Genomic DNA, 23077 nt, shown 5'->3' with positions numbered 1-23077 from the left:
TTCTATCCCATGATCTTAACTGATAACTAATTTAATATGGCAAAGAAGAAGAAAAACAGGGGATTTATGGTATTTGAACTTAGATTATTCTCTGGTTCATTTAAACACGACGTTTGGCATTTTGCAAGGAATTTTATAAGATCACCGATGTCTTCTGCACATAATGATTGAATATTTTATGTTTGTATATGACACTACATTCTCCTAGAGACGAGAAATCTGCAACTCTTTTATTTGGTCTTGAAAACTATCAAGGATGTGCCACAGAAGCACAACGCAAGATCTGGATGGACTTGAGAACTGCAACTTTTAAGAGGCAAAAATAAACTACACTATGCAGCGAGAAAAAATTAAGAGTCTTATGCCTACTGTCCATGTTCATCTCACGAAAGTTTAGAAACAAATAACTCACATTATGCTCAGTTCCAGGAAATGAAAAGACGAAGGTTGCATGGGGAGAAACTGGAAAGAAGATCGAAGAGAGAAAGAGAAAGGTAGTCTACACTTTCAGCATAAATAAAAGCAAATAGAAAACTCTCATTGTTGTCCAACTTCAGCTTTTTTCTTTTGCCAGAGCCTATCAAGAGCACTATCGGCGTCTCCCTGCAAAAGTGTTAACAAGTCAATTGCTATAGCACACAAATGATGAATGTCAAAAGGAATCGAGATAAACCACCACAGAAAGATCATAAGCTAATAATTCCAGAAAAGAAGAATCATGTATGCCCGAATTGTAGCTCCAAAAATATAAGTGAAAGAATCACAAGGGATGATAAAGTTAGCTGAATGACAGCAACCAATATAAGCAAAAGAGATAATTACTGTTATTAAAGTGTACCAAAACATGTTACAAATGCTCAATTATCAGTTTCCCGAAGAAAAAAAAATAAGATGAGAAAAACAGTCAGAAATGTATTGGCATGATAGGAACTGACAACTCAGGCTAGTGAGCCATGCAAATAGCACCTATTTTGTTCCACATACAAAGATAAGTCGAGCATTTTTAAAGTACACAAGGCACAATAAATAGTTAACTCTTAGAACACTCATGTAATTCCAAAGGCACAGAAAAAGAGCTGTTTAGAATGACTCCGAAGGAAAATTCCTTTAACGTGATATTCAGAAGTAACAAAAAAGCACTACCTGGGCACGAATAAATCCACATAGTGCATAAGTGGTGAACTGGCCAGTGTATCGGCCAGACTCATCTAAATGGCCAACATTGAGCTGAACAGATGCATGATCCTTGGAAGTGATCAGCCTGTTAGTGGCAGAGCTGCATCCAAATAGTGTGTTAATTATCCATGAAAACCTAATATACATCTTCTAATCCAAAGTATTACTAGGAAGAAAGAAATACATACCACTTCCTCGGGATGTAAAGGTCCATGTTTTGTCCCTCGTCGTTCTGCATCTTGAATATGGCTTTACGCTAATAGACTTTAGAAGTGGAAAGCTCCTGGGATTTAAAAGGGAAAGCAAATTAAAAGGCATGTCGTTAACAAAACAACATATTGTTTTCATGTGTAGAGAGAGCCTACCTGATACTAATTGTGTAATCGTGAAGTAATTCGACATTTTCAAAGGCATCCAACTAATTACACTTGGAGCATCAACCTCCACATGATACAAGTTTGAATCAGAGGAAATATCGAGAGATTTCAAACGTTTATACTTGATTGGAGATTAAATCCTACTCAAAAATGCAAAAACAGCATGCTACTTTAACACAATCAAAGAGTTGAATGGATCCAAATAGTAACACATGTAATTGAGATACAGCATCTTTGTGGTGCTAAATCAATTAACGCCATACAGGAAATACAAATTTCAATTGCACTTGATTACATGAACATGAATCGTACATCAATAATCCAAATTATTACAGAAACAATACAGGAGACGAGAACGAGATTGTACCTGCAAGTTGGAAGACAGACAGAGACGGCGCCGAAGAATGTGAGCGAGCACCACTGCTGGTTAAAGTTTGGTACGTAAAAGCCCTAAATCAGCACGGATTGACTGAAATAACCCTAGTTATTTTGTGCAATTACAGAACCCGATCCTTAACCAATCCCACAAATGATGGATGAAATGTTGAGGAATTTATACATTAAGTAGAGTAAAAAATTTGATCAAATTAAAAATGGTTAATAAGTTGATAATGGTAGGTTGATGGTGACCAGTTTCTTTTGCTTGATTGTGGTTTTTATAAGAATTTTGGACATTTATTTTATCAAACACATAGAGATGAGCCAAACTGTGCTGCTAAACTTATTCAAACACTGGGTAAATTACAATAAAACAAAATATTTTACATTAGCACCTGTGATATGGCTCAAATGGAAATATACTTTCGATATTTTTTAATCAAATACCTACATTTAGAATTTAAATCTGAAATTTCATGGGAGTCAAACTAGACAGCGAGGCAAGGGTTCAAATTTGGCTTTGAACTACTTGAAATAAGTCTAGTCTAGATTTACCTTTTGTTATAAAGCTGGGATCAACTTTATCCATGCTGTTAAAAGTATGTTTGATTCACAATTGTTTTTAATCAAATACTTACCATCAACTATTAACACCAACGACGATCTACCTAATACACATGTAAGTACGAAAGGAAATTTGGATCATTTGCATAGTTAAATGCCAAGCATATTCATCATTACTACCCACAACCAAACGTCTCTATGTATCATAAAATCCGTCCAATTCGTGATTGACTTCCATAAAAATCTAAGAAATAGCTCCTTCAAGGACAAAGGATTAAGACAAACAGGAAGATCCTTTTCTTTACCCCCAAGGGACGAAGGCATACACATATGAAGTCCTATCTGCATCACATGTTCAGAGCTACATATAAGGTGCAAATACAAGAGAAGAAGACATGAATTTAGCATCACAAAGGCTCTAAAAGCATACTTACTATGTGCTGGTGGGGAGGTATGTGTTGATGAATGAAGAAAAATAGAGTGCAAAAGTAGCAAAGAAGAGAATTTTATTTAGTTGAGAGCAAGATATCTACTCCTCAGCCTGAAGATAATTTGTTGCAACACCAATAGGTACTGAAAGCATATAAGATAACCTTTCATCTCTGAGTAATAACTTGGTACCTACATTGGTGGGATGGAATAGTTGAGGTACACAAATAACTGCCCCAAGAACCACCATCATTTATTATTAAAGAAAATGCATAAAATCAAAACACCTAGAAGAAAGCATAAAGCCAGTTCCAAGTTCCAACAAACACAAGTTTAGTGACAAGTAAATAGCAACCGAAAGAAATGGCTCACGAACCAGGCCAATTCATTAAAACAAAAATCAAGTTAATGCACTAAAATAGTAACAAGCATGTTCCATTTGTCTGATAATGTATTTTAAACATAAAACAGAACAGCCACTAACACCAACAAAGAACTGCTGGTAATACAAATACTAAATAGAAAACTCTCATTTTTCAAGAATGGTAACATCAAATGGAAAACTCTCATTGTTGTCCAACTTCAGCCTTTTTCTTCTGCCAGAGCCTATCAAGAGCACTATCAGCGTCTCCCTGCAAAAAGTGTTTTCAAGTCATTTGCAGTAGCAGACAAATGTCAAGAGCAAACTACATAAATCACCATAACAAGATCCTAAGATAATACTCCAGCAAAGAAGACCCATATAATAATAGATCTAAAAATATAAGAGAAAGAGGCATCACTCTTACTGTAAAAAGTTTTTTGACAAGGAATAATAATAAGCTAGCAACATGCCAACCACCAATACAAACAAAGTATACCAGAGCTAGTTATCGGTGAGCAATTTTCAATTTCAGTTTCGTAGAAAGAAGAATGGGACAAGAAAACCAGCCAAAGATGTACCGCCAGTATATTGTGCAAGATGTATTGGCATGAGAGGCAGTCACACCTCAGGTTAGTAAGCCATGTAAACAGCAACCACTTCCGCCCACATACAAAGATATGTTGTGCATTTTAAAGACCGGGAGGCACAATGAATAGTTCAAAACAAGTAATTCAAAAGACACAGAAATGAACTGTTTGGCATGACTCAAAACAATCCAAAGGTCAAATTCCTCTACCATGATATTCAAAGGTAACAAGGAAGTTACCTGGGCGCGAATAAATCCACAGAGAGCATAAGTGGTGAACTGGCCAGTGTATCGGCCAGACTCATCCAAATGGCCAACATTGAGCTGGACAGATGCATGATCCTTGGAAGTTATAAGCCTGTTAGTAGCAGAGCTGCATCCAAATAGTACATTAATAATCTAGGACAACCTAACATCTTCATTAAGTAGATGAAGCGGGGCAGCCGAATCTAGTCAAAAGTGTTGGGAAGTAAGAAAAACATACCACTTCCTAGGGATGTAAAGGTCCATGTTTTGTCCCTCGTCGTTCTGCATCTTGACAATGGCTTTACACAAATAGATTTAGAAGGGGAAAACACCTAAATTTAAAAAGAAAGCAAGTTAAAGTGCAAGTCACTAACAAAAGAATCTCTTCTTTCATGGGTAAGCAAACCTGCGCTAGTAGGCTCACACTTCCACAATAGATTATAATACAGAAGTATTCGGACGCAAAGTCATCCATAAGGTAAAACTAATTAAAATTCAACTATCCAGCTTCACATTATACAAGTTTGAATCAAATAAAATTTTACTAATATACTTCAAAAGTGTGAGTCATTGAGATTAGGAGATCAATACACCCAAGTACTGGTTGTGGAAGTTTGAATTGATAATCTGAATAATTGAAACATGTAGGATTTAACGATCACATATTGGGATGAAATCAGGAATTCTGTCATTTATCTTACCAAACAAAATTTCAAATTCGTAAAAAAAGTTCCAATTGTGCCCATCCAGGATGGTTGAACAGAAATGCAGCAAAGTGAAGATAAACAATGCAAAGCAAACTACTCTTAACACAATCAGAAAAGGATACAAATAGTAACACATGCAATTAGTGCTTCAAACAAAAGACGGCATTAAGTTACAGCGCCTTCTATGGTGATAAGTCAATTATGCTATACAGGAAATACAATTTTCAATTCCAGCCCAAAGCTTGATTACACGAACATGAATAATGCATTATGTATCCAAAAGAAAGAGAGAAACCCGATATACACTATAAAATTAGTATCATACAAAGGAGAAGAAACATGTGCTGAGCTTTGTACCTCGAAGACAGACTGACGACACCAACGGATGTGCTTGGAGAAGACGAACGGCGCTGCGGCTAAAAGGTTTATTATAGCAAAAACCCTAAACCAGCGCGGATTGACTTAAATAACCCTAGTTCTTTGGCACAATTACGAAATCCGATCCTTTGACCCACCCGACCCGACTCAATTAAGAAAGACCCGTGAAGAATTTCTGGTAGGTTGTAACAGTCCGTTTGGATTGACTTAAACTTAAATGACGCTTGAGTCTAAAAATAAAAAGTATGAGAGATTTACTTTTGTGTTTTATTTATTTTAAGTCATTTTTAATTTATTTCAAGTTATTTTTAACCTTATCAAACACTTTCTAAAAATAAAAATAGGTTTAACCAATTTTTAAGCCAATCCAAACACCCTCTAACTCATAACTCCTTAACACTTTGTTTGGAGGTTGCCAGATATTGTTTCGTAATATATCATATTGTATTATATCGTCGTGTATTATACTATTTTTTAATAAATATAATATTTTGATATATTGTAATGCATCATTTTCCATATGTAGTATCACATATCAATAATTTAAAAGATAAATTTATAAAAAAAAAAAAGAGTATGAGGTAGGCTACATTTTATTGGGTAAATATTGAAATATGATTATTAAATAAAGATAAAATGAGAAAGGAAAAAGGAAGTATGGATATCATTACATCAAATAGATGCTACACAATATGAGACTTTTCATGATGAGTATATTATTTTGCTGTACACAGATTCTCGAATAGGGTTCCACCCCGAAACTTATGAAATTTGAGATCTTGACAGGTGCCGTGGAAGGTGAATGCAGCCGAAAGTGTATAAAATATTTTTTTGGCTGTGAAGAATTTAATGGAAGGTTGACAAAACTAGAAAAGACGTACCAAAAAACAACAAAGCTAACGCAAAACATGGCTCCATCTCTGACCTTACACACTTCTTTAAACTAAAATATTAACTGATCATACATCTGTAAACCTGGAAACTATTGACAAGGAATCCCTCATTACTACCTATGTTTTATGTCAGCTGGTTTTTTATATAATATAAGATTAACTTTCAATCTTGACACTTAATTTGCTCCTCAAAACCAGAGAAATAGTATTTTGATGCTTCTAACTCAATGAAAATGGAACATCATCTCAAATCGTGCACTCGAAACAAGAACAAATTGTTGACAATCAAATTCATCACTATCTCCTTTTTCACCTTGTTTCTAGTTGTCATCCTTTTCCATATCCAGTATTCATCCCCTTTTGATTTCTCCTTATCAGCAAGGTCCCAAACTCGACGAGCTTCTCTTTTCCAAGAGAATTACTCTAATGTCATTGAAATGATGACTGCAAAACTCAAACATTCTGTCACTTTCCTCCCACTCCAAGACTCTAGATTTAGAGAAACAGCTACAACAGGACACACTTGGTTTATGAGCTCTTTGAATGATACACGCGAGGAAAATGAAGCAGAATACTTGTATTTCCCTTCTAAGGCATCTAAAGGACGGCTTCTTTGCTTTAAGGGACGGGATATGAAGGATGGAACGAAGAATTCATATGCTTTGGCATGGCGAGAAAGTCTTCCAGACTCTGCTATTCTATTGGAAGGACTAACATTTGTATCGTATACATATTATGATCACACAAATTTGTGGCATGGGTTATGTGCAGTGGCTCCTTTTGTTAGATGGTCAATGAAAAATGAATGTTTGAGGCCAGAAAGATGGGTGCTATTCCATTGGGGAGAACTGAGATTAAGAATGGGATCATGGATTCAACAACTTCTGCAAACGAATTTCGGTGAAGTTAAGGTGGAAGGATTTGATAGAGGAGATAATGTACCTTACTGTTTTGAGAAAGCAGTTGTGATGAGGCATGAGATGAGTCAAATGGGACAGGAGAATAAGCTGAAGACGTTCAACTTGTTGCGTTGCAAGGCTAGGAGTTACTGTGGCATTAATCCTGCAGGCAAAGGTAGAGAGATTAATGAAAGAGGATTTCCAATTATAAGACTTACTCTCCTGATGAGAAGAGGTTCCCGGTCATTCAAGAATGCAACTGTTGTGACTGATATATTTTCAAAGGAATGTGCCCGAGTTGAAGGCTGCATTCTGCACGTAGTCCAGTCAGACGATCTATCTTTCTGCGACCAGGTACACATTTTCCCCTTTCTTCCATCAGTACTCAGTTCTCACTGCAGAAAATTTCGATAGCTACCAAAAAAAATCCATCTGCAAGCACTGAAATAACACTTATGTCCTTTATCAGGTGAAAGTGCTGACCAACACTGACATTGTTGCATCTCCGTGTGGAGCACAGTTAACGAATATGCTCTTCATGGACCGTGAGAGCAGTGTGATGGAATTCTACCCAAAAGGATGGTTAGAGTATGCTGGCTCAGGCCAATATGCTTACCACTGGATGGCGAATCAATCTGGGATGAAACATCAGGGTGCATGGTGGGATCCAGTAGGCGAGGAGTGTCCATCCCCCCAAGATCAGTGGCAGTGTTTTTCTTTTCATAAAGATGGCATGGTTGGACACAACGAGACCTATTTTGCAGAATGGGCTAGAAGAGTCATCGATCAAGTAAGGCTAATGAAGCAGGAGCAAGCCTCTGCATATCAAGCAAACAAGCAACAACATGATTCAAAAGCATGTGTTTGCTAGCCTTGTTCATGTATTAGCACCTTTAGTAGTAGAGTTTATAAGAGTTACAATCAAATGCATAAACTGTTTTGCCAGACATCATTAGCAAAACAGGCTCCTGTTTTAAGAAATGAAATATTGAACAATCTCCATTGCACAATAATCACTTTATTCTTAGATACACACACAGTAATCATTGTCATATAGCAAGTATTATAATGAAAAAAGGATAAACTAATAGAAACCTCAGTGCCCTCTACAGATTAGGAGAATTTACATTAGACTAATATTCCAAGTTTCTACAATTGCATCCTTGATGCCCCCAATCACTAAAAATCAACCACTGCTTAGCATTTTTATGATGCCTATTGTGTGTTCCTCTCATCGTCATTAAAGTTTGCATCAGAAAACAACAAAACAGTACAGGAAGATAGGATTGCCCTAATCTCTGTGAAAACGTGGACAAGTATAGATCACAAAGAAGCAAAATAGTGAAAAAAGAACCACATGCATCACATGGTTTGGTTTCCTTTCTCGATGATTCTCCTGTTCAACTATCTCGTGTTTTTTTAACCCGAGTTCAGCTTTGATCAATGTCATTTGCAGTGATAACGGAAAAAGTGTAAATTGTTAACAAAATAGGAAAGTCATTTAACTTGCAAGTAAGAATGATTTCCATAATCAACAAAATAAGTATACACCAAGAGAATCTCAGATAGACCGATCAATCAACACGTTTATAAACACCGCCACACTAACTCTATAGGAAAGTTTAATGGCTCTAATAACTTGAAGCAGTCTAAAATGTTAGAAGTTTGCTACAACATCATTCAAATTTAAATTCAGTTGAATAAATACAGTTAGTTGACAAATTTCCGTCGCCCTGCACACTAAAGAACAGAGGAAAGAAAAAATGCAATCAGGTTTAGGCTGATAATGGTCAGTTGATGTATTCATGGAGATCTGGCAAGGACGTATCTGTTAAAGCACCATAAAACCCATACGAATAGCATAGAGCAGCAAAGCATTCAAACAAGTTGGCATGGTAGCATCGATGGAAAGGAAAAAGAAGGTTACGAGTACACTGCATTTCGAAAAAATTTACAATAATAACAATTGAAATTCCAAACAATTATAGAGGGAGAAAGCTCTAACATACAAAATCTTATTTGTTAAGGTACATGAATTATATAGAAAAGTGACTAAAAAGGTCTAAAAGAATGTCAAACATACTTGGAAAAAAGGAGAACAAATTCATGGCATACCAGTTGGTTAATAAAACCATTCCGAAACCTTGCTTCTGACTTGATTTCTTGTGCTACCTGCAGCATGAACTATTAACAAGTACTAGCAAAAAGGTAATTTGGGATAGGAATCTGAAACCCTGACAAAGATGATATAACAGGTAGGCCAATAAAGAAGATGCACACCTATAAGGAACATATCGTATAAAAATATTCTACATAACTTACACTCAAGGCAATGTTCAATTAGAAATACAAAACTTTAGTCCTGTTTGAAAATTCAGTCTAAGATTGCAACTAACACACATATGCTGCTGTGCCAGTTCTAGAAACGGAGAGTAGAAGGTAGACAGATGCCAGTCTTTGTTCTATATCGAATATGTGATGACAATCAGAATGGTTAGATTCTCTCACTTTCTTCTTCAAATAAGATCAAACCAGGAAGTCCTCCTTGTTAATACCTCAACATTGGGAGTGTAACAGTTAGGGACTTAGGCGTACATTGGATCCATATTGAAATGTGGACAGAGAAGAATTAAGGCACTATCCATGTCTTTTGGTACCATTTGCAGCTCTTCAGTATTAATATGGGCTCAATAGATAGCGAGGAGACGAAGAAGACTAGATTGGCAGTGGACTATGACAAATGAAAAGTTGTATAACATCAATGTAGTCTGTAGAGGTAGAAGACATAATCACCTCGATGATAAGCCCAAATAAAGAAATCAGTAAAAATAATTAAGCCAGGTTGATTTAGACCACAAAATGTGGGATTTAGTCTTAAGATTATTGGTCGTCGAATGGAGTAATATGCAGGCTATAGGAACCATAACTTCTGTCTGAGACAATCATGGATGAAATATACGGATAAAATAACTAATAGAACAAGGACTCATTTCTCCATGGGATTCAAAGCTGTTAGAAAATTATTATGGAAACACAACCATGCTTATAGAGTAGTAACTCGAAATAAGTTAGTACTTGCTCCATGTACAAGTCAAACGATTAACCCCAAAGAAACCAACAAGTGACGAAAAATACTTAATGTGTTTTTATGCAAAGTTTGAGATTATATTTAATTGGTTACTCTGGGGAAGAAATCCACTCTAAAAGCTAAGTCTTCTTTTTAGTTCAATGTACCTTCTACTTATTAAAGTATTGGTTTTGTAAGTATTTTCACTGGTGATTGATTGAAGAGATTAAAAGATAAAATTATCACCCAGTTTAAACTCTAGAAAATGCTCTATTGTATGTAAACTGTCCGTTTCCTACAAATAATGTCCACAAGTGGAGTGTACACAGACCTTATGTCTACTTGTGTAAGGTACACATAGAACTCATCTATGATGCACTATTTGACGTGACGAACAATTTGGTCTGCGTAATAGCCAAGTTTAATCAAAATTGCCAGTCTACGTAATAGCCAAATTTAATCAAAACTTGACAAAAATAACTTTCTTTGTCAAGATTACACAATACTCTCAAGAACAGCTTCCTTGTTGTCAACGAGAATAATGTGGCCAACCCCAACTTGTTTCGGACATGTAGTTATTAAGCAACATTTATATCCGTTTTTCCTCTTGAGAAAAGAATCAACTGCGCGAATGGATTTCCTCACTGAAACTTGCTGAATACTGCATAGATTTTGATAAGGGCCATGGAAGGTGGATCCCCAAGTATAAAATACTATTATTAGTTGCGACTAGTGAACAATTTAATGCAAGTTTGACGAAACTATAAATCAAGTACTTAAAAAACAATAAAACTAACGCAAAATATGGCTCCATCTCTGACCTTAGACCCTTCTTATAAATAAAATATCCACAAAGCATACGTCTGTATATGGGGATTGCTTTTCCAAATCTTGCATCCTGTGCTTATCACTTGAGTAAGAAATGCTAACACTAGCTTTACGTCAACTAGTTATTCAAATAGATTAACTTCCAATCTCGAGACTAGATTTGCCACAGAAATAGTTAAAAAGATTCAGTTCTAGCATAACTGATGGTAATGGAAGATCATCTCAAGTTATGCACACAAAGCAAGAGAAAATGCTTCTCCACAAAATTCATCAGCATCTTTGTTTCCTCCTTGTTCCTGGTTATCATCCTTTTCCAAATCCAGTATTCATCCCCTTTTGAGTTCTCTTTATCAGCAAGATCCCAAAGATGGGGTTTTCTTTCTCAAGAAAATTACTCCGGTGTCATCGAGACCATGACTGAAGAACTCAAAACCTCTGTTACTTTCCTCCCCCTTGTAGACCTTAGATTTAGAGAAACAGCCACAACTGGCCACACATGGTTTATGAGCTCTTTGAATGACACACTCGAGGAAAATGAGACAGAACACTTGTATTTCCCTTCCAAAGCATCCAAAGGACGCCTTCTTTGCTTTAAAGGAAGGAACACTAGGGATGGCACAAAGAATTCATATGCTTTGGCATGGCGAGGAAGTCTTCCAGAATCTGCTATTCTATTGGAAGGCCTAACATTTGTTTCGGACACATACTACAACCATGAAAATCTGTGGCATGGAATATGTGCAATGACTCCTCTTGTAAGATGGTCAATGAAAAATGAGTGCTTGAAGCCCACAAGATGGGTGCTATTCCACTGGGGAGAACTGAGATTAAGAATGGGATCATGGCTTCAACAACTTATGCAAGTTAGTTTTGGTGAAGTCAAGGTGGAAGGATTTGATAGAGGAGATGTACCTTACTGTTTTGAGAAAGCCATTGTCATGAGGCATGATCTAGGCCAAATTACGCGGGAGAACAAGCTGAAGGTGTCCGACCTTCTGCGCTGCAAAGCAAGGAGCTACTGTGGCCTTAATCCTGCAGGCAAAGGTAGAGAGATGAATGAAAGAGGATTTCCAATTATAAGACTTACACTATTAATGAGAAGAGGTTCTCGCTCGTTCAAGAATGCAACTGCTGTGACTGATATATTTGCAAAGGAATGTGCCCGAGTTGAAGGCTGCATTCTGCACATAGTTCAGTCGGAAGATTTATCTTTCTGTGACCAGGTACATATTTTTTCCTTCTTTCTATCAGTATTCAGTATACCCCAGAAATTTCAATGAAGCAGTACTTTACAGAATGAAATATTCAACTAAATCTTACCAAGAAACTTCCATCAGCAAAGATTCAGATTACACTACATGCAACTTCAGTAGTATCCAGGTAATCACTGAAATAATGTCAATGTCATTTATCAGGTGAAAGTGCTGACCAACACTGACATTGTTGCATCTCCACATGGAGCACAATTAACAAATATGCTCTTCATGGACCGCGAGAGCAGTGTAATGGAGTTCTTCCCAAAAGGATGGTTAGAGAATGCTGGTGTAGGACAATATGCTCACCACTGGATGGCAGATCAATCGGGGATGAAACATCAGGGTGCCTGGTGGGATCCAATAGGCAAAGATTGTCCATCGCCACAAGATCATCTGCAGTGCTTTCTTTTTCATAAAGATGGCATGGTTGGACATAACGAAACCTATTTTGCAGAATGGGCAAGGAGAGTGATTGATCAGGTTAGGCTAAGCAAGGTGGGGCAACCCTCTGAAGATCAAGCAAAGCAACAACATGATTCAAAAGCATGTATCTGCTAGCTTACTGTTAAAGCATTAAGTAGCATAAATAAGGGTAGACTTCATAAGAGTTAAAATCATATGTATACACTGTTTTGCCCGACATCTGCAAAACAGGCTCTGCTATTTTAACGAAAGAATTATACAACATACTCCATTGCACCGTAATCACATTTTTCTTAGATAAGCACCCAATGGTCATTGTCATATAGCAAGTATTACAAAGAACAATAAAATGAAAAGAAGAAGGTTAAACTGATAGCAACCCATGGTGTTTCTACAGATTAGGAAACTTTACATAAGACTAATATCCGGAGTTCCTACAGTTGCCCCCCTTGCTTCCCAAATCACTAAAAATCTGCCACTGCTTAGAATCTGTTTGATGGCTCGAATAGATTGTGTCTTCATCAGAACTTGTACCAGGAAACAGCAAACCAACATAGAAAGTAGGGTTGCACTTATCTCCGTGAAAACTTGGCCAACCAATATATTACAAAGAAGCAAAATAGAGCAAAAAGAACCACATGCATCACATGGTTTGATCCTTCCTGGATGATACTCCTGTTCAACCGCCTCATGCTGTTCTTTACTCCTGCCTGAGCTTTGATCAATGTCATTTGCTGTGATAAAGGGATAAGTGTAAGTTTTTAAGGAAATGGGGAAGTCATGTAACATACAAGTAAGAATGATTCCATAATCAATAAATTAAGCATACAGGATGAGAATCCCAGACAGACCGACCAATCAACATGTTTATAAACAATGCCAAGCTAACTCTAGGAAGTTTAGTACTTCTAAGTTCTAATGGCCTGAAGCAACTAAAGCTGCAGCATTTTAGTTTGCTAAAAGGGATAGCTCCTAGAAAATACATCATTCAGATTTAGAATCAGTTGAATATAACAGTTTATTGTCCAGTAACCCGAACACATTACCCTCAAGAACAAAGGAGAAAAAAAGTGGGCTTATCAATTATCATAGTCAGTTGACGGACAAGGACATATTTTCAAAGAACTTGAGAGAGCATAGAACAACTAAGGCATTCAGGCAGGCTGGCATGGCAAGGAAAGGGAAAGGAAGGTTACAAGTACACGGGGGTCGTTTGGTTGGAAACAAGTTATCCCATGATAAGTTATCCTAGGGTTAGCTATCCTGGGATAACTTATCCTACCATGTATATGAGATAACTTATCTCATCACTATGATATAAATGGTGGGATAAGCTATCCCAAATATGGCAACCAAACAACATAAATTTTATTTATCCCATCACTATTTCCTTATCCTATCACTATTATTTTTAATTCCTCACACCAAACAAGCCCCTTCTAAGAGAGTTATAGTAATAACAATTGCAATTCCCAGATTGTAGAAGGAGAAAGGGTGAGAGAGAGAAAGAGAGGCATAAGGCTATAAAAAAAGGTAAGCAATTAAAAACTTTTTCCTCATTTATAAGATTAAATATAATTCTGGTTCATGTTAAATTGTTATCTAGTAATAGTAATAAGAAAATAAATACCAAAAAAGCTCTAATATACTAAAATTTATTGTTAAAGCATATGAAATATATAGAGAAGTGACTGAGATGTCTTAAAGATGTCATACATACTAGGAAAAAGGGAGAATGAGTTCATGGCATACCAGTTGGTTAATAAAATCATTCTGATACTTTGCTTCCGACTCAATTTCTTGTGCTACCTGCAACATAAAATATTTATAAGAACAAGCAAAAGGATAAATAGGTATACAAATTGAAACCATGACAAATATAATATACTCCCTCTATCCCATCCCCAATTTATGTGACACTCTTTCCTTTGTATTCAGTCCCTAAAAGAATGACAGAATTCTATAATTAGTAACAATTAGCTTTAAACTTCCATTTTATCCTTACTGAGATGATTTATAGTCATACAAATATTTACGCCTTATTTTACACCACAAGTTTAAAAAGTTTACCTTTCAAACTTCACACCTAGTCAAACACTATCACATAAATTGGGACGGAGGAAGTAGCAAGTAGGGCCAACAAATGAGGGATTGGAAAAGATGCATCTAATAAGGACATATGATATATGAAGATCTTCAGGATTTACACCCAAAGCAATGTTCAACTAGAAATACTAAACTTTAGTCCTGTTAGAAATTTAAGTCTAAGATATTGCAACTGACACACCTATGATGCTGATGCATAGGTGTAAATGCAAAAGTATGAGTGAAATTAATTTTCTTATCCAGGATGATTTGATCAATTAAAGATAACACACTCACTCTCAATTTCCGTTTCCACTCTCCATCAATTGCTTAGCCAGTCAACAGAGAATCCTCCGCATACCACCGGCATTTGGATCATTAAAACACTAACTATGTGATTCAACTAAGCCACGTGAAGTAGCATTAAAAGAAAATATGCACATCCATTATATATATCAGGAAATTAAAAAATTATTATTAGGCTCAAGAACTGCAATATCACTTATTTATCCCTATGAAGTTTGAACCTAAGATAATATCACTAGGTAGAGTATCCATTGAGAACAATTAACTTACAATACGCGTTATTATCATTCTTTTACAAGATTCAACCACCAACTCTTCGTCTGATCTTTTAGACAGCGAATTAACTAAAAAAAATTATAGGTAATGTACAAAGGATCTACTAAGTTAGACCAATAACGCACATATTGAAGAGATGTTATGCCATCCTCCAATAATCTTCTCACATAACTTGTCTCGCTTTACCATTGTAAGTTGTAACAATCACTTGAAGACTAAAAATAGCAGATTTATTATCAAGTTAAGGCATCATCATTGATTTATATTACTAGAACTGTCCTTATTTTCATATTTTGAAACTAGCGGGAGATTGTTAGATGATGTTTCAATAAATTTTGAAACAACGAATTTTATTAAATAGATTTTAGTCTTTTGGATTTCTAAAGTAGTTTATGAATATCCAAAATGAATTTGTGAAATTTATATCAGATCCATTCTTGATGTCCTAAATTCATATATCTCATATTCATGAACTTTATCTAACATATTTTAGAATTTTCAAGAACTCTTAGCATGTAAACAGGGCTGGTATCTTTGGAATCCTAAGAAGTACAGTAATTTTTTTAATAGAAAAGCATTTAAGGGACACATTGATCAAAATATAAAATCCTAGATTCATGAATAGAAGATCAATATTTCTGACATACGTAAAGTTATGATCACCAAGATAGAGCTGCCACAATATTTCTGTTTGGTCGTAGAGAGACTTCAGCTATCTATTTGCTCGAGGAGATTTTTCAACTATCTTAGAGAAGCGTGTTTACGTGTCTCTAAGCCTAGCAAGTTTCATTTTGGTTTTCTAATGAATATTATGTTCTAACAGAATAACACATCACCAAATTTGAAATTTACATTAATCTTACAAACGCCACCAGTTATGCAATAGCTATTCTCCTACAAAATCAAAATAGGAAACAAAGACAAAGTGTTGGGGAAACATACATTTCTGAGCTGTTTTACTTGCTTGCGAAGACCTGTGATCTCATCATCTAGGTCTCCGTGCATCGGATCAATCCGCAACTGTATTTCATCTGCACCACCTACTTGCCTCGTACTCAATCCATCTCTGATTAATCAAACGCATAAAACATCTTAATTTCCTCAAAAATAAATCAAAAGAAAGTGTATTTTAGAAAATGATAAAAAACTTTTTTTCGGTAAATACCTGGATCTATAGGAAGCAGCACCGTAGAAATCACCGCCTCTATGAGAGCTAGAAGCCATTGAAAGAGAATACTGAAGGAACCTCGAAACCCTGAGAAAAACTTGAAACTATCGTACAAGGAATGAAACTTTGGGTCCGTGCTGCCAAAGATCGTCGAGTACTTGAATTTTCTGTTCGGTTAAAAGAAAATTGCTGTGAGTCACAGCCTGTTACCTTTTTCATTTGGTATATCGGATGACGTTGAGAGTGCATGTTCACCGTTCGATTAAACAATCTAACGGCTATTAATTTGCCAAGTGATATGAGTTGTGCTCAGATGTAGACCCACCTGCTTATTGGGTTGATGGGTAGGCTCAACCAATGATTTGATGCCACGAAGGATAAAGTTATGTGTCCATTTCGATTGACCGTTCGTTCACCTCTAAAAAAATTTAAAATACAACACGCACGCCATGCGGCCAGATATTTATTAACAAATTCCTAACTAAGTTTTAAAAAGAGAAAACGGCTAGTTGCTACTATTGTTAACTAGTGAATATTAATAAAATTATGTGTATCTTTATAAGTTTGTAATCACAAATATTTATTTATAACAAAATAACGAGATGTATGATTTATCAATATAATATCTTAAGATATTTTGATATATTATTTATGAACTGATGATCATCGGACCAACTACGAGTTGGTTAACTGAGCTATTAAGGGTTGTGGTTATGAGGCCAGAATAGTGTTCTATAATTTTTTTTACTTGAACTTTCTAATAAATAATTACTGATTTTAGTGATACTTTTTATTTATTATCATTTATGACATTACATAGCAATATACTACCCCCCTCCATTTCATATTAAGTTAATTTTTGAGGCATTTTTTATTTTTTTAAATTAACTTAGTTGTTCAATTTTTAAGATTACTTTTAGAGTGGTCTTTCAATTTTACCCTTCATTAGTTAGTTTTGGAATTAGTGATTAATTAATATTTAGTTATTGTAATCATAAATTTGACAATAATTAATAAGGGTAAAAATGGAAAACTAGATTCAATTTATGTCTTAATCTACTTTTCTTAAAGGGTGTGAAACACCTCAAAAATTAACTTAATATGGAATGGAAGGAGTATGAAACTAACAAACTATTAATTCAAATTAAATGTTATAGTCATAGTTTATTTTTTTTGAAATTCGCAGAAAATATCCCATTTTTTTGTCATTTGATTCTGTATACAATTAGCCATTTTCAGTATACAATTAGTCATTTTATACATTTCGGTATAAAATATGTTTGTGTTTGTATAAAGCGAGAGAAAAGTGTATATACAAATACAAATACATATATTTTCGTCCTATACACTTATAATTATACAAATACAGATCTTATTATACAAATTACAATGTATAAATGAATTTATACAAAACTGAATAATTTGTATAAAATTAGATGTATCTAATGAATTATACAAATCAAAAGCTCCATAGCAAACATAAAATTTGATATGGAGCGCAATTATGCAAACTATAGTTATAACATACAAATATGATTTTTATGTTTGCTATATGTGAAAGTTGCTCTTTTAAAAACTTACTTTCACAAGAACTTTTCAGAAACAATCTATCTATTTTTACGAAGGAAAAAATCCTTTTAGCCAGAAAATTTGGTCAGAATTTGGCCAGAATGGTAAAATAACATATTTTATACTATGTTATTTTACCTTTTTGAATAATTTTACCATTTTAACTTTAATACCTTTTAATTAAAGAAGAGAAAAAAGATCAGTTTATTTTAAAATAAAAAGGATATTATAGACTTTTTAAATTTCTGATCATTTAGCATTTTCCTTTACGATGGACAGTAATAAGATTGAAATACATTCTATTTTTTGAGATCTAATTTATGAAATTTCATTGATTATTGATTATGTTATTGTTGTAACTTTTTCTCGTCTAATCTAATTAAAATATTAAAACTATGTCAACACTTCCTCGGACACTTCTAATTATTAGTTAAATAAATGATGAAAGATATGCTATTTTAGTTTGAAATTTGAAACTAAAAGAAATTGAAATAGAGATGGCAAGAAAATTTATGGCACATGCCAGCCCTATAAATAATAGTGTTCCACACTACAAGGAGAAAGACGCCAAAACAATAAATATAAGTATCAGCCAAGTATAATTAAATATTAATATAGATCATTTATTTGTTTCTTTATTTTCTTGGAAGCTAATACTATATATAAGCGAAAAGGGAGAAAAAAAATATATATAAGGGAAAAGGCATAAATTCACTTTTGAACTAGCCTCGAAAAGTCAGTTACACATTTAAACTATCATGACGATTTATTACACGCCTTTACTATTTAAAAATGATTTTTTTTACCTCCTAACTGACGTGGCCAAAAAAAAAAACGCGTTTGACAGTAAATAAAGTAAAAAAATAAATTAAAATCTTCTTTTTACTATCACCCTACCCCCACCTTCCACCCTCCACCTCCCACCCAACGCCTATGCTTCTTGCAACCATCTTCTTCTTCTTCTTTATTTTTTTTTAGAAAAGGGTTAAAATTGCCCCTGAACTATGCGAAATAGACCATTTATACCCTTCGTTACATTTTGGAATCAAAAATGCCCCCGCCGTCATCCTAAGAGACCACAAATACCCTCAAAAGTTAACACCCCAAATTTTTAGTGACGTGGCAAGCCAAGTGGGACTAATCCCTCCACCTAAGCATTGTCAACTAGAATTCACTACAAAAGAACTAGACCTTTAGCGGCGACACAAGTCGCCCCAAAAGCCCAGAATATTGTCACTAAAGGTTTTAACTGATTTTTAACATTAAATTCTAATTTTGTATTTTTTTTCTTCATTGTTTTAAAAAAAATTAAATCACAAATGATATCTATCAAGGAGGAGTTTGAGGACACTATATGTTTTGTTTTTATGTCACATGTAAATGCATAAAATGTACAATGATGCATTATGTAGTAGAAGATTTGAATCGAGAAGTAATTTTGATGATTTTTGTATTAATATTGGATGTTTTTAATATTGATAGTGCATGTTATTTATTATAGAAAATTAGGTGGCAACCAAAAATTAATTATCATATTTTTTTTGTTAAAAAATATGTTATACTAGGAAATGGTTGTTGCAACCTTAGTCACCACTAAAAATCACTCATAACCTTTAGTGGCAATATTTTTGGGATTTTGTGGCGACTTTTATCGCCGCTAAAGGTTTAGTTCTTTTGTAGCGAATCCAAGTTGGCAACGCTTAGGTGGAGGGATTAGTCCTATGTGGCTTGCCATGTCACTAAAAATTTAGGTAGTTAACTCTTGAGGTATTTGTGGTCTCTTGGGATAACAACGGGAGTATTTTTTATCCCAAAATGTAATGGAGGGTATAAGCGATCTATTTTGCATAGTTCAGGGGTATTTTTGACCCTTTTCCGTATTTTTTTTCATACCCAATTCCCATCCACCCCACTATACCTCCACCAAAATCCTCTCCCCCCATCATATCCTATTTTAATGCTTATTCGATTTCACCATTTTCATTATATTTTATTTTTCTATTCGGCTTTGTTGGTGGTTGATAAAATTGATGATTAAGTTTAAAAATAAAATATAATGATTGATTTGTTGGCGTGGGGTGACAAAGAAGCGGGAATTGAAGGTGGTGGAGAAGAAAAAATCGATATCGACAATGGTGGTAGTGATATTTGGTGGTGGGTTTGTACATTTTGCTGGTGATGATGTAATTTTGGTGATAAGTTTGTTTATGAGTGTCAAATTTTGTTGTGGATCTTTCTAATTTTGATGGGGATATTGGTGATATATTGATAGTATATTTCGATAGTGGATTTGTTCGTAGGTGGTGAAATTTATGGTGACTATTTTGATTTTCATTGTGAAATATATAGATTTGGTAGTAATATGGCGGCAATGGTAGTGGTTTCATGGTGGTGTTCATTGAAGAAGAAACAATTGAATGATATGGAGAATTTTAGTCAAAATTTGACATGACATCCAATATGACAGTGACATGACATTGATGTGATGCAAGTGTGATACACCTCTCAATGTGAGAGTGGTGCTACACGTCTTAGGGGGTAAAAAAATTCATTATTTAGTAGTAGAAGTGTGTAATAGGTCACTACATTAATTTAAGTGTGTAACTGACTTTTCGAGACAAGTTCAGAGATAAATTTATGTCTTTTCCCTATATATAACTATATGTCACCACCATCAACTACTATATCAACTACTCGAATTAGTGTTAGATACTCACATCATTAGCCACTATCAATAACACCATTAACAACCAAATTAATCCCAAATCAGCAATTGACACCAATAACTATTAATCACGATATAATTATTTAAAATTATTTTAGTAGTGTAGTATTAAATTATTTTTATATTTATCGATTTAAAAATAAACCAAACTTTTATATATTTTAATATTAAAAATATAAATAGTATGAATTATAAAATATTCACATCTTAAGAGTTAAAGACTAACATCTTAATTAATACAGTACTTAAACGTGTATTTAGAAGAAAAGATGGGTGACGTGGCAAGGTAGTAGCTAAGCAGTGACAACAACTACAAGTATACCAATTTTGACAGTCAAAATGAAATATGTTGAAAGTCAAAAACGCCAGAATCCCTCCCTATCATATTCCGATATATTTTGATAGGTACTTTATTACTCTACTTAGTAATAGTCTAGAAATCTATTTCATTAGATTAATAAGTAATAGAAATAATTAAAATAAACCATATTTCAAGTTCAATGATTCTTTCTTTTAACTTCTAATTTTAATATAGAAAATAAAAAATATAAGAAGGTCAAAAGTTGAAGAAAAACTCTTCGGTTAGGGCATCTCCAATCCTGCCCTCTATTTTACTCTTCAAATATAGAATTTTCTATTTTTTCAGACAACCAACTTCAACCCAATTCTCTATTTTACTCTCTAAAAAAGAATCTTCTTCTCTCTCTCCTCAATATTATATTATTATTTCTATTTCATTTACATTTCCTTATTTCATAATATAAATCATTTCTCTCTTTTTTTCCAAATAGTCACTTTAATAATTTTTACGTAATATAAAATTTTATTTTTTCAAATTCATTATTTAATATAAAATTTTATTTTATTCTAAATTTCTAAATAACATAAATTGCAAGTTAATATATAATATACAAATTAATGGACAATTCAAATAAAAGTGAAATCATGAATGAAATACAATTACATAAATCAACGAGCACAACCGCAATCACCACCACAACAATTCTTTGGATCATACACTAATTTTTTTCCAAATATTGTTAAATCAGGAAATGACCTACCGAATTACTAAATTATTGTTGCGATAAAATTATTATGTATTGTTATCTTATATTTAAATAATTATATTACGTATTATATTTTTAAATTAAAATTTCCATCTTATCATTTTACTTTTGTGCATTCTTCATAGTGAAAATTAATAATAATATCAAATTATATTAAAGTGATGAAAATTTAAAAAAATTGAAATATTATTAATTTGGGATGAAAGTAGTGTATATCAAATAATATATTTTTAAAAATGTCATACTACATTTAAAAAGAATTACGAATGTTAGATATTTAATTAATGACCTTATATTAAAAATAATATGTTAATTACAAAATAATATAAATATAATAAAATAATGAAAAAGTGAAATGGAGAGTGTGAATAGTAGTTCTCCAAATTTGGAGAACTACTATTCACCTCTCTATAAATGAAGAATAGAGAGTTAATTAAAGAGTAGTTGGAGAGTCCATTCTCTATTTTACTCTCCAAATATAGAGAATGGAGAGTAAAATAGAGGTGGGTTGGAGATGGTCTTAGAAGAAAGAACCTTTCTAAAAACGAAAAAGGCTCAAAAATACCCCTAAACTATCAGAAATAGCTCAGATTTACCCTTAAACTATATTCTGGCTCAAAATTACCCTTTCCGTCAAAGTATTGGGTCATACTTACCCTTCTAATTAACAAAAGTATGTTCAGTGCCACGTGGACACCACATAGACGCCAAACATTTTCCACTTCCACAAAGACTAATAAGATCCCTAATATATAATTTTCCCCTCATTTCTCTGAAGATACGATTTCACCCATTTCCCCTCATTTTCGCGGCTAGGGTAAGAAACGATTTCACAAATTTCTTCATTTCGCGGCTGGGTTTCGAAGTTGATTTCGCGGCTGGATTTTGAAGTTGATTTCGCAACATTAGATGAGGATACTGCGTGGAAGTTTGTGAAAAAGAAAGCTTTCGATAGGGTTACAATAAACCCAGCGATGGTTATAGGCAGTTTGTTGCAACCAACACTTAATACAAGTGTTGCTGCCATCTTACATTTGCTAAATGGTATGTTTTATCTTAAAGCAGTTAATTTGTCTTTGATCTCGTCATCTGAACTGAAGAAATTTGTGAAATCGTTTCTTACCCTAACTGCGAAAATGAGGGGAAATGGGTGAAATCGTATCTTAAGAGAAATGGGGGGAAAATTAGATATTAGTGATCTTATTAGTCTATGTGGAAGTAAGAAATGTTTGGTGCTTATGTGGCGTCCACGTGGCACTTAACATATTTCTGTTAATTAGAAGGGTAAGTATGACCCAATACTTTGACGG

The 23077-nt window shown here is 34.1% G+C and overlaps 5 protein-coding genes across 6 annotated transcripts; 2 read left to right on the top strand and 3 right to left on the bottom strand.

The window, feature by feature from the left end:
- Nucleotides 1-350: 350 nt before the first annotated feature.
- LOC102592155 (40S ribosomal protein S21-like) lies at nucleotides 351-2023 on the bottom strand. Of its 2 annotated transcripts, XM_015313264.1 has the most exons (5): nucleotides 1921-2023; nucleotides 1542-1617; nucleotides 1365-1459; nucleotides 1144-1276; nucleotides 351-603 (listed from the first exon to the last, which is right to left on the bottom strand). In XM_015313264.1, exons 3-5 carry the CDS (start codon nucleotides 1412-1414, stop codon nucleotides 538-540), a joined length of 249 nt encoding a protein of 82 aa, XP_015168750.1. In that variant the 5' UTR covers nucleotides 1415-1459; nucleotides 1542-1617; nucleotides 1921-2023; the 3' UTR covers nucleotides 351-537. The 2 variants fall into 2 exon arrangements, with proteins under 2 accessions (XP_015168750.1, XP_006338100.1); XM_006338038.2 differs by lacking the exon at nucleotides 1542-1617.
- A 1217-nt stretch (nucleotides 2024-3240) lies between these two features.
- LOC102591827 (40S ribosomal protein S21-like) lies at nucleotides 3241-5281 on the bottom strand. The gene is made up of 4 exons (XM_006338037.2): nucleotides 5185-5281; nucleotides 4359-4452; nucleotides 4115-4247; nucleotides 3241-3556 (listed from the first exon to the last, which is right to left on the bottom strand). The coding sequence occupies exons 2-4, from the start codon at nucleotides 4406-4408 to the stop codon at nucleotides 3491-3493; spliced, it is 249 nt and encodes an 82-aa protein (XP_006338099.1). The 5' UTR covers nucleotides 4409-4452; nucleotides 5185-5281; the 3' UTR covers nucleotides 3241-3490.
- A 931-nt stretch (nucleotides 5282-6212) lies between these two features.
- LOC102591484 (uncharacterized) lies at nucleotides 6213-8105 on the top strand. Its single transcript, XM_006338036.2, has 2 exons — nucleotides 6213-7351; nucleotides 7467-8105. Exons 1-2 carry the CDS (start codon nucleotides 6326-6328, stop codon nucleotides 7866-7868), a joined length of 1428 nt encoding a protein of 475 aa, XP_006338098.2. The 5' UTR covers nucleotides 6213-6325; the 3' UTR covers nucleotides 7869-8105.
- Nucleotides 8106-11804: 3699 nt separating this feature from the next.
- LOC102578916 (uncharacterized) lies at nucleotides 11805-13035 on the top strand. Its single transcript, XM_006338074.2, has 2 exons — nucleotides 11805-12115; nucleotides 12308-13035. The coding sequence occupies exons 1-2, from the start codon at nucleotides 11831-11833 to the stop codon at nucleotides 12704-12706; spliced, it is 684 nt and encodes a 227-aa protein (XP_006338136.2). The 5' UTR covers nucleotides 11805-11830; the 3' UTR covers nucleotides 12707-13035.
- LOC102591156 (bet1-like protein At4g14600) lies at nucleotides 12843-16599 on the bottom strand. The gene is made up of 4 exons (XM_006338035.1): nucleotides 16404-16599; nucleotides 16181-16304; nucleotides 14324-14380; nucleotides 12843-13305 (listed from the first exon to the last, which is right to left on the bottom strand). Exons 1-4 carry the CDS (start codon nucleotides 16460-16462, stop codon nucleotides 13144-13146), a joined length of 402 nt encoding a protein of 133 aa, XP_006338097.1. The 5' UTR covers nucleotides 16463-16599; the 3' UTR covers nucleotides 12843-13143.
- Between the last annotated feature and the right edge of the window lie 6478 nt (nucleotides 16600-23077).

Source organism: Solanum tuberosum, unplaced genomic scaffold (assembly GCF_000226075.1).
Source record: "Solanum tuberosum cultivar DM 1-3 516 R44 unplaced genomic scaffold, SolTub_3.0 scf00002, whole genome shotgun sequence".
NCBI lineage: Eukaryota > Viridiplantae > Streptophyta > Magnoliopsida > Solanales > Solanaceae > Solanum > Solanum tuberosum.
This window is presented reverse-complemented; position numbering and strand designations above follow the sequence as displayed.

What these genes read in the sequence shown, in the direction of transcription:
- LOC102592155 (XM_015313264.1), bottom strand. Translation starts at nt 1,414, where the DNA reads ATGCAGAACGACGAGGGACAAAACATGGACCTTTACATCCCGAGGAAG. An exon ending in CTTTACATCCCGAGGAAGTG is followed by an intron (nt 1,277 to 1,364) that starts GTATGTATTTCT and finishes ATTTGGATGCAG; the next exon opens with CTCTGCCACTAACAGGCTGA. An exon ending in GTGGATTTATTCGTGCCCAG is followed by an intron (nt 604 to 1,143) that starts GTAGTGCTTTTT and finishes ACACTTTTGCAG; the next exon opens with GGAGACGCCGATAGTGCTCT.
- LOC102591156 (XM_006338035.1), bottom strand. Translation starts at nt 16,462, where the DNA reads ATGGCTTCTAGCTCTCATAGAGGCGGTGATTTCTACGGTGCTGCTTCC. An exon ending in GCTGCTTCCTATAGATCCAG is followed by an intron (nt 16,305 to 16,403) that starts GTATTTACCGAA and finishes TTGATTAATCAG; the next exon opens with AGATGGATTGAGTACGAGGC. An exon ending in AAGTAAAACAGCTCAGAAAT is followed by an intron (nt 14,381 to 16,180) that starts GTATGTTTCCCC and finishes TTTATGTTGCAG; the next exon opens with GTAGCACAAGAAATTGAGTC.
- LOC102591484 (XM_006338036.2), top strand. Translation starts at nt 6,326, where the DNA reads ATGAAAATGGAACATCATCTCAAATCGTGCACTCGAAACAAGAACAAA. An exon ending in ATCTATCTTTCTGCGACCAG is followed by an intron (nt 7,352 to 7,466) that starts GTACACATTTTC and finishes GTCCTTTATCAG; the next exon opens with GTGAAAGTGCTGACCAACAC.
- LOC102591827 (XM_006338037.2), bottom strand. Translation starts at nt 4,408, where the DNA reads ATGCAGAACGACGAGGGACAAAACATGGACCTTTACATCCCTAGGAAG. An exon ending in CTTTACATCCCTAGGAAGTG is followed by an intron (nt 4,248 to 4,358) that starts GTATGTTTTTCT and finishes ATTTGGATGCAG; the next exon opens with CTCTGCTACTAACAGGCTTA. An exon ending in GTGGATTTATTCGCGCCCAG is followed by an intron (nt 3,557 to 4,114) that starts GTAACTTCCTTG and finishes CACTTTTTGCAG; the next exon opens with GGAGACGCTGATAGTGCTCT.
- LOC102578916 (XM_006338074.2), top strand. Translation starts at nt 11,831, where the DNA reads ATGAGGCATGATCTAGGCCAAATTACGCGGGAGAACAAGCTGAAGGTG. An exon ending in ATTTATCTTTCTGTGACCAG is followed by an intron (nt 12,116 to 12,307) that starts GTACATATTTTT and finishes GTCATTTATCAG; the next exon opens with GTGAAAGTGCTGACCAACAC.